Source organism: Arachis ipaensis, chromosome B3, assembly GCF_059453495.1.
Source record: "Arachis ipaensis isolate K30076 ecotype BB chromosome B3, ASM5945349v1, whole genome shotgun sequence".
NCBI lineage: Eukaryota > Viridiplantae > Streptophyta > Magnoliopsida > Fabales > Fabaceae > Arachis > Arachis ipaensis.
This window is the reverse complement of record NC_142438.1, coordinates 116349561-116360077: the sequence shown is the minus strand read 5'-3', so window position 1 is coordinate 116360077 and position 10517 is coordinate 116349561. Positions and strand designations below refer to the sequence as shown.

The window sequence follows — 10517 nt, the reverse complement described above, 5'->3', positions numbered from 1 at the left end:
GCCATGGAAAGGAGTATGAGTGATTGGATGAAAGCAGTAGGAAAGCAGAGGTTTAGAAGGAACAAAAGCATCTCCATACGCTTATCTGAAATTCTCACCAATGAATTACATAAGTATTTCTATCCTATTTTATATTTTAATTATATTTTAATTATCAAATCTCCATAACCAATTGAATCCGCCTGACTGAGATTTACAAGGTGACCATAGCTTTCTTCAAGCCGACAATCTCTATGGGATCGACCCTTACTCACGTAAGGTTTATTACTTGGACGACCCAGTGCACTTGCTAGTTAGTTGTGCGAAGTTGTGAAAAAGAACTAAGATTATGAACGTGCGTACCAAGTTTTTGGCGCCGTTACCAAGGAATGAACGATCACGATTTCGTGCACCAGGGCTCATCCTCATTTTTTTTTTCCTCACTTCACTTTCTATACCCATTTTGTAATTATTGAGTTATGAGTAGCTAATCTTCTTTTCATTGAGAAAAGAGAGCTCTGTTGAATTTTAATAGATTAATGTGATTAATTCTTCAACTTTAATTAATTTCAATTGTTTCTTTAGAAAGAGTATTCGTTCTTTATCAAAGATCTAAATATATCGGAAGATAATTCAGACCCAAATTGGATTTTATAATCACTTGTAAAAGTAGATTCATGAAATCAAACTTGAAAACTCTTTCTCTCAATTCTCATGATTATGGATTTGGATTTGATATGTGATATTGAATCAATCCTATCTAGATCTTGAAAAATGGTGTGGTGTTAAGTCAGAAAATGTGCTTCATCTCTTCTCATGAGTAATTGATCAAGGAATTGGCAATTGATCAAGTCAAGAGAAATTGAATTACCAAGGAATTGGGATTCAATTACTTATGATTTGCCAAGAGATCAATGATTACATTATTGAAGTGGAGATGAGAGATATTGATCCTAAGAACTCAACATCTCTCTACCCCAACATTCTTCCCATCATTATCTTCTTATCTTGCTTTAGAATTACTTTTAATTGATGTATTTATGTTGATTCTTTTCTTTGCACTTTATTATTGCTTTTAATTCTTGCCATTTACATTCCAGCTATTTACATTTTTGCAATTTAAGTTTCAGTCGTTTACATTCCTGTCATTTACATACTAGTCATTTATTGCTTTCATTTACTTCTTTATCAAGTCATTTAAGTTTCAGTTTACTCTTAATCATCATGCAAATTTGAATCGTCTAACTAAAATAATCAATTGATCATTGCTTGCTTAATCCATTAATTCTCGTGGGAACGATAACTCACTCACTGTGGTATTACTTGATGTGACTCGGTACACTTGCCAATGAGTTAAGCATAGAAATCTAACTTCATGCTATCAAGTTTTTAGAGCCATTGTCGGTGATTAATTATGATTAACAAACTACCAGTTGATTGATTACCTAGATTAGACACTTTTTTTTCTTGTTCTAGTCATTTGCTTTTAAAATTCTTTCTTTTCTTTAGTCACTTAACTGTTTGTGTTATTGCCTCACTTGAAGTTTCTTTCACTTTGATGGAAGGAATTTCAATCTTCCTTTTTTTTATGCAAGAAAGTAGAGAAAAGGAATCTCTCCTCTTCGATCCAGAAATCGAGCAAACTCTTTGTAGGCTAAGAAAACAAGCCATGAACAAGAGAATTGTTGAGAAAAGTGAAGAATAATCTGAACATAATATGGTTGAGGATCCTAATCATAATCACAACATCAATGTTAGTGGTAACAACGCTCAACCTGCCAAGAGAACACTAGGCTCATATATCACCCCAAATTCTAAAAATTGTGGCAGTAGCATCCTCACCCCCACTGTGAATTCTACAACTCTATCAAAACACAAATACCTTTATGAAACAGACCTCTGACTTCATGCAACAAACTAAAAATTTCGTGGATGAAACAAGAGCCAACCTTCAGAATCAAGAGGCTTTAATTAGAAATTTGGAGGTGCAAGTAAGCCAAATTGCTTAACAATTAGTAAAATCCCCTAACACATTCTCAAGTGATACTGAGATCAATTTAAGAGAAGAATGCAAGGCCATAAGTTTGAGGAGTGGAAGAGTGCTTAGCAAGAAGACTAAAGATTAAACTAAGGCTACAAAGGCGGAGTTAGAAGTGCAAGAGCAAGATCAAGAGACCTCTGTACTAAGTGAAATTCCAATGAAGAAGGAAGTAGTGGAGGCATACAAGCCAAGAATCCCATACCCTCAGAGGCTCAAGGGGGAGATCAAGGAGAAGTAATACTCCAAATTTTTGCAAGTATTCAAGACACTCCACATCAACATTCCATTCATAGAAGCACTTGAATAAATGCCAATATATGCTAAGTTTATGAAGGAATTGTTATTCCAAGAAAAGATCCTTGAAGGGAGGTCAAACTATGGTTATGACTAAAGAGTGTAGTGCCATAATTCAAAGGAATTTGCCAAGAAAGAAGAAGAACCCATGGAGCTTCCAAATTTCCTGCACCATTGGACACACAATCTTTGAAAGAGCATTGTGTGATTTAGGGTTAAGCATCAATCTAATGCCTCTCTCTATGATGAAGAAGTTACAAATTCATGAGATGAGATCCACGAAAATAGTTCTACAATTGGCTGATAAATCCGTGAAACATGCACAAGGAGTGGTGGATAATGTCTTGGTAAAAGTAGAAAAGTTCTTCCTTCCAGCTGATTTTGTCATCCTTGATATGAAGAAAGATGACAATGCCTCCATCATTCTTGGGGACCCTTCTTAGTTACCAATAGAGCTTCAATTGATGTGGGAAGGGTGAATTAATGTTGAGAGTGCATGAGAAACACTTAGTGTTTCATGTTTTCAAAACTATACACCATTCAAGTGGAAAGAATAATTGCATGAAGGTTGAGTGCATGGATCCAAACTTAAAAGAAGCACCTAATGAACTATCTCCAGAAACTCCACTTCCATGTTTGAAAGTAAAAGAAGAAATAGAAGTGGTACAAAAAGTTGAAGGCACCAAAGGAGTTAACAAGAATTTACAACCTAAGCCTCCATTTTTGGCAACCAACAAGAGCTCTCCTAACATTGAGCCAAAGTTTGGTATTAAATGTGAACCACCACCAAAGGAGGCAGAGAAGAATCTAAAGAAGCCCAGAAATTGGAGGGATAAGACAATTCCTACAAGTGACTTCTCACCAGGAGATAAGATCATCAGTAAGGACATTGAATGGAAGTTTGCAGTAAAAGGGGACGAGTAAAGCATTATGATACATCCCCAACTTAGTAAGGATCAACCACCAAGCTAATGAAGAGCGCTTGTTGGGAGGTAACTCAACAATTGGTAACTGAATCTCTTGCTATACTTGTTTAACTTTCAAATAATTTGGTATATGATTGCATAGAACAAGTTTAGTGTTGTCATACAACAATATGAATTTTAATCTTCACTGAGGTACTTAGCACAATTTCAAGATGGAAGTGTTACACCAAATTTGGTGTTGTCACGTATTCTTCATGCAATGTAGCATGCACAACCCACTTTTTTATGCAATCACATTATCTATTTCTTTTATTTTGTTATTTTGTCTTTAATTTTTCCTGCTGTATGCATTACTTACATCATTTTTTGAAGACATTCATGATTAATCATAATTTTATCACCACTATTTTTATTTGTTGCTTGAGTACAATTAACCATTCTAAGTTTAGTGTTGGAGAAGAAAATAATGAGAAAAATAACAATAACAATGATGATGAGTAATTCAAAAGGTGGTTAAGTTCTTTTTCCTCTTATTTATTTCCTTTACTTTCAATTGCATGCATGATTGTCTTCTATTTCTAGTGTATATATGTATGATTTTTCTTTCTAGTATGAGTACATTAGAAGTCTTATTGTGAGTTGTATCATGTTGCTATTTCATCATAATTACTATATTAAAATTTGTGAGTCAAGGCAAGCAGGAATCATGAACAAAAAATGAAAACAAACACAGATTAAAGAAAGAAGAAATTAGCATGGTTATAAGAGTATTGGGAGACTAAAATAACTATTTTGCTCATCACATTTGAACATAATTGTTTGAGATTTTATGCTGGAAAAACTTTATGAAATTTGTACAAATTGTTTAGAATCTTGAAGAAGCAAAAGTCACAAATCCATGATTAAGTAAGAAGGGGGAAAGAAAGAAAAGTTGAAGGCTCTGAGGACAGAGAAGCTAACCAGTCTCACGAGAGTAAATATCAAGGACCTAAAAAAAAATTTTTTTATTGACGACTTCGTTCTCTTTTAGGATAATTATTAAGGACCATTTAAAAGTTTTTCTCTTAAAAAAAATTATTTTATCTTCTTATAAATTATATCTTTAGAATATAATATAGTTAAATTTTTTTAACCTAAATATTTTTAAAAATGTATAAAATTGTGCTTTATTTTCATGTGTGCTTTTAATTAGGGTTTATCTAATTTGTATTCCGAAGACACATGTAATATTAAATTAAGAAAATTTTTATTAAAAATTTAAAAAATTTAAATTTTTAACATATTTATTTTATATTTATGATAAAAAAATTAATAACTTATATTATTAGGCTCAGTTTGGGTAAAGAGCTTAATTAAGTTCTTTTTTAAAAAATAGCTTAAACAATAATGACTATATTAAAAATAGCTTATAAATAAGTTATTTTGTATTTGAATTTTTAGTTCTAAAAGTATTTATTTTATAGAAATGTAATAAAAAATAATAGTATTGTGAGAGAATTTATTTTTTTAAACTTCTCTATAAACTTTTAAATAACTTCTTAAAAAATTATAATTTAATTTTAAAAATTATACCAAATATTAATATTATTATTTTTTATAAATCAATAGCTCAAAAAAATTATTTTTACAGCTTTCAAATAGAGGTTTGGTAATCTTATGACACATGTGAGAAAAAGCCCTTTTAATTATTACCCTTGGCATTGGTGTTTCAATTAAATTTCATTTGATTACTACAAATCTATAATTAATGCAAAAATGAAAACACAGATTATTTAATCAGATTAAATTAAAATTTTTAATACAACCTTGGAAGATTATTACATTACACAGATTGTGTCCTGGTAAGATGTCATCTTTATTATTATTTTTAATAATTTTTAAAAGGCTTAAATTTTCTGGTTCGGCATGGAAGCACTAGAAGGCGATGACCATTGAAATTGAACCAGCCCTCAATTTTGTAACTTCCGTTTTCCCATATGCGACTTTCATTTAATTTTTCATCTTGTTACTCTATTATTATTATTATTACATCTTAACATATGATTAATTTAATATTAAAATAATAGCGTATAAATCGAACATAATAAGGCAAGGAAGGAAGAAAAATCAGAACAAGAAACCAAAGTCCTTTCACTTTCCAAACCGTGTGGTGTGCCTTTTGAGTTTTGACTGTTTACGAGGACGACGACGACCATTCCCTGCGCTTCTTCAGGTCTTCTTCAATGCCTTCTCTTCCCCTTTCTTCCCTATTCCCTTCTCAATTCACTTCCTCTTCCCCTTGTTCCTTTTATTTCTGATCCTGGATTAGTTGATTTTGCAGTTGAGTTGGTTCTGCTTGTTGATTTTGATGCATTCTTGAATTTTTGAGGGCGAATGAATGTTTTGGAGCTGATTTGATTGCTTGGTTTTACCAATTCAGCAAGCACCGTTGAAGTTGTTTGACCCAGCACTTGCACAGATTCAATACTGAAATTAAAGAAAATTGAATAAAGGTTTGGTCTTGTTGTTCTGTTAATGCTGATTATTAGTTCTTATTTCCGGTAATTGCTTTATTCCGTGGTTGCTATGGTTTTGCTCCCACCAAGCTGAAACAAGCTTCCAAGGGGCGTTCAATTTTGTGAAGCCTTGCTGAGAATCTTCAGGAACCTAACTTTGATTGGATTTTGTTTTATTGGTGTGAAGGTTCATTGGGTATTGAAAAATTATACTTTTGGTAACTGAATCCCTGCAAACCTGTTTTTACTTTTTATTTGTAATTCATGGAGTTATGGGGGATTTTAGGATAACTTCGACTTCGTCGATGCTAATTATGTTTGCTAAAGAGCTGTAGGGTTGGGATGGGCTGTGAAATATCGAAAGCATGCTGCTGGGGCGCCCGAGATGATCAAGTTCCAGAGGCACAAATTGTTCGTAAGTGATCTACATTTGTCTCTGCTTTTTAACGTTCTTGCTATTCTTAGGAGTGATTGTAATTTCTGAGTTTGTATTTCCTGCTCAGAAAATGAAGATAGAATTGAGGGCAGTGACTTGCCGCAGTTTCGAGAGTACACAATTGATCAGCTCAGGAAGGCTACATCCGGATTTGCAGTAGAAAATATAGTTTCTGAGCATGGAGAAAAGGCACCAAATGTGGTCTATAAAGGGAAACTTGAAAACCAAATGCGAATAGCTGTCAAACGGTTCAACAAATTAGCCTGGCCAGATGCACAGCAATTTATGGTAATCTGTCCTTTTATGTGCTTACACTATGTGATTTTTAATAAGTGTGATTTTTAATAAGTTATTGTTATAAGTGATACCCTTTTGCATTTTAACGAAGTTACATTTTCTCTTTCTGGTTTCAGCAGAATGGTGGTAATTGTTAGTTTGCTTTCTACACAGGCTTTTGTTGTCTTTGCTTAGGAATGTTTCTTTATCTTGGATAAATAAATATAAGACATGAATCAGTGCCACAATTATCATCCATGAAACTTTTTTTTTTGCATGCATGTGATTTTTCATTTGTCATAGACACTTTATATGTGACCTGTGTGACAGACAAGATCTATCAAAATAACAAAATTAACCTGTCCAGAGATTTTGCGTTCGAAACTTATATTTTTCACATGGTGAATGATGTGTTTTTCCCCCTTCTGAAATGCGCTTTCAATTATTTGTTTGCTAAAGAACCTTCTTTATATCCTTCAGGGGGAGGCCAGAGCTGTAGGTCAGCTAAGGAACCATAGATTGGTAAATCTCCTTGGATGTTGCTGTGACGGTGATGAAAGGTTGCTTGTCGCAGAATTTATGCCCAATGAGACTTTGGCAAAGCACTTGTTTCATTGTACGTAACTGTCTAGCAACCAACTCACTTTTGCCTGGATTAGCTTTAGCATGCCCTAGGTTATATTCTAAATGCAATTCTCATCCAAGTAGTGACCTAAAAGCAACTAGTTTTCTTTTGACAATTGTTTGTGCATGTATGTAGGGGAAACTCAGCCGATGAAATGGGCAATGCGACTGAGAGTTGCCTTTCACCTTGCCCAAGCTTTGGAGTACTGTACCAGCAGGGGACGTGCACTATATCATGACCTAAATGCTTACAGAGTTCTTTTTGATGATGTAAGTTTATTTTCCTTTGTTTGTGTTGCAATTGGTATTGCTAAGGGGATGTTGGGGATGGTGCTTAAAAGATGCACATATTAATGTAATCCTATTTAAAGCTTTATTTTTATACAATATAGAGTATATATAAAGTATACAACTGGAAGATGGAAGGAACTGACCAAAACCCTTTTCTCCGAGCCAGAATAGTATGAATTCTGTTGACGTTCCTTTTTTTTTTCCCTTTTTCAGGAATACAATCCTAAACTTTCATGCTTTGGTCTGATGAAAAACAGTCGAGATGGGAAAAGTTATAGTACGAATTTGGCATTTACGCCGCCTGAGTATCTGAGGACAGGTACTTTCTTTGACAAAATATGCTACTTTTCAGGATGTTGATCATGTCTGTGACCTTGTTGGGTGGTACTAATAGTCATGACCCTATCGGTTTTATCATCTAGCTTAGTATGACCGATGTATATAATAGAGAGTATTCATTGTCAGTCATTGTATTCACTTTGTGTCTGCCTTCTGCTTCCTTGATTATACAGGTAGAGTTACTCCAGAGAGTGTAACTTATAGCTTTGGGACCCTTTTACTTGACCTTCTTAGTGGAAAACATATTCCTCCAAGCCATGTAAGTTTCTTATGTTGCAAAAGTCTGAAGCAGTGAGTATAGATTATGATATTTTTTGTTCATCAAATTTTTTTTAAATTTTGCAGGCTCTTGATCTGATTAGGGACCGGAATGTTACGACACTAACAGACTCTTGTCTAGTGGGACAATTTTCAACTGATGAGGGGACGGAATTAGTGCGTCTAGCCTCTCGATGTTTACAAGCTGAACCGCGAGAGCGACCTAATCCAAAGTCATTGGTTGCTGCTTTAATACCTCTACAGAAAGATTCCGAGGTAAGTTGACAATTGTCTTAGAAGCCTTTTTTTCCCCTTTCCAGCACTTAGAACTGAGATCCTATTCTAGTAAGCTGAAATTGGCCCTGGATTTTTTTTTATTTTTTTAGGTTTCTTCTCTTGCGCTGATGGGCATACCAGATGGTGCTGCTGCCTTTCCCCTTACTCCACTTGGTGAAGCATGTCAGCGAATGGATCTGACTGCCATACATGAGGTGTTGGAGAAACTTGGGTATAAAGATGACGAGGGTGCAGCAACTGAGGTATAGCTTTTGGTCTTTTGATATTCAATTCTCGTCATTTCTGGTCTTTGAAATGTATTGGTTTTCATTATGCTTTTCACGTATGTATTGTGCTTGATCTAACTTTTGATGCTAGATTGATTGACTGAGTTGCCCACTTTCCAACTTTCTCCATCACTAACTTAATTTTGTTTTTCTATCAACTAGCTTTCGTTTCAAATGTGGACCAACCAGATGCAGGAAACATTGAACTCAAAGAAGAAGGGTGATGCTGCTTTTCGGCAAAAGGATTTTAGAACCGCAATTGATAGCTATACACAGGTTAGTAAGTTGCTTGGTTCTGAAGTTTATTACACTGAAGAATATGTATTTTATATATTGATGTATGGATATTTTAAATATTCTCTCTATGTATACACATTGGAGCAATTAAGATTAGAAGCTGATGGTTTGGTTCTGTAATGCAGTTCATTGATGTTGGAACCATGGTTTCCCCAACGGTCTATGCACGACGTAGTCTGTGCTATCTCATTAGCAGCATGCCGGAGGAGGCGCTTAAAGATGCATCACAGGCACAATCAATATCTCCTGTTTGGCACATAGCATCCTATCTACAAGCTGCTTGTCTCTTTGCGCTGGGCAGGGAAGCGGAGGCTCGAGTAGCCCTTAAAGAGGCCTCTTCAATTGAAACCAAAAAGAACACAAACTAGTTTACAATGTTCCCTTAAAAACCGTTGTTTTCCCTGTGACTGATGATAGGTTCCTTACATATAGTACACATGCTGGTTTCTCAATGTTTGGGCAACATGACATGACTGGTTCGTCATTCTTTTGCACAGACAGGCTTAAGGGTCACCACAGAATTATAGTGTCTATTTGCATTTTAGGGTTATTTTGGTGTTTATAAAGAGTCATGGTTAGAAGTAACTCTGTGAGTTATGTCGGCATTTGTTGGGTAACTGGCAAATGCTATTTGATATGCTTTTTTGTAATTTAATGTACAGAACAATTGGTCATGGCTATCGTGTCAACATGAAATAGGCTCTCTTTTTGTATCTAATATATGCATATAGATATTCTTTGAATCTTTATTCGGTTACATTTAATCAGAAATTAGTACTGTCTTTGTTTCTACTTTATAAACTCTATGATAGCACCTTTCTTATCTTAGAGAATCTCATACTTTGCTTCTTCCTTATTTTATTGAACGTGCATTATTAAATGTGAATAAAGGATCGTCATGATAGCGATACAATATCTATTAGGCTGATTTTGAAGGAACACTTGTGCTGAAGGCATTAGTTCTTTTCTATTTATGGTAGCACCTGTTAACTGGAGAATGAAAATAGGGGCCACGTAAAATGTAGAAGGAAAGTGAGCAATTTAAAAGGGCCCTACCGGGTTCGAACCGGAAAGTGAGCAATTTAAAAGGGCCCTACCGGGTTCGAACCGGTGACCTCTTGATCTGCAGTCAAATGCTCTACCACTGAGCTAAGAACCCATATTATTTTAAATTCTTGTTTTTTGATATATGTTTTCAATTCACTACTATGTGAGTACCATTAAACGTAATCAATTAAATGTTTCAATATATAAGAAATTGAAAATTTAATTAAATGTCTAATAATTTTAAATGCTACTCTATCATAAATTATTTTGAGTTACTAATTAAACAAATCATAGTAATAATCCTTTTTTATTTATTTAAAAGGAAGAGAAAGAATAATATTTTTTCGACTAACTATAGTTTATAACTATATTATTAAAATAATATTTATAAAATAACAATTGTTCATACCCTGCCCCAATAATAAAGGCCCAGGATCCAAGCAAAGAAGCTCAACCCAAAGGGTTGGCCCTCACCCAGTATCAGCCTTCATCCCAAGAAGTCGGTACTGAACACGACCTGCTCCAAAGAAGTCGGATACGAGGGTTAGCTGGCAGATAACACTCATTCGAATGAGTAACTGCCCCTAGAAACTCTCTAACCACTTCATAGAGCCATATCTTAACCTCCCTAAGATATGGGAACGGTTATCC

At 34.5% G+C, this 10517-nt stretch overlaps 1 protein-coding gene and 1 non-coding gene across 3 annotated transcripts; one reads left to right on the top strand and one right to left on the bottom strand.

Moving 5' to 3' along the window:
• The first annotated feature begins 5296 nt into the window (after nt 1-5296).
• LOC107630796 (serine/threonine-protein kinase BSK7) lies at nt 5297-9611 on the top strand. 2 transcript variants are annotated; one of them, XM_088508389.1, is made up of 12 exons: nt 5297-5452; nt 5561-5732; nt 6071-6150; nt 6239-6459; nt 6928-7063; nt 7208-7341; nt 7576-7681; nt 7875-7960; nt 8047-8235; nt 8346-8498; nt 8685-8798; nt 8945-9611. In XM_088508389.1, exons 3-12 carry the CDS (start codon nt 6078-6080, stop codon nt 9185-9187), a joined length of 1455 nt encoding a protein of 484 aa, XP_088364515.1. In that variant the 5' UTR covers nt 5297-5452; nt 5561-5732; nt 6071-6077; the 3' UTR covers nt 9188-9611. The 2 variants fall into 2 exon arrangements, with proteins under 2 accessions (XP_088364515.1, XP_088364516.1); XM_088508390.1 differs by having other exon boundaries at nt 5326-5452; nt 6063-6150.
• A 295-nt stretch (nt 9612-9906) lies between these two features.
• Nucleotides 9907-9978, bottom strand: TRNAC-GCA (transfer RNA cysteine (anticodon GCA)). Its single transcript has one exon. It is a non-coding gene; the product is annotated as a tRNA-Cys (tRNA).
• Nucleotides 9979-10517: the final 539 nt, after the last annotated feature.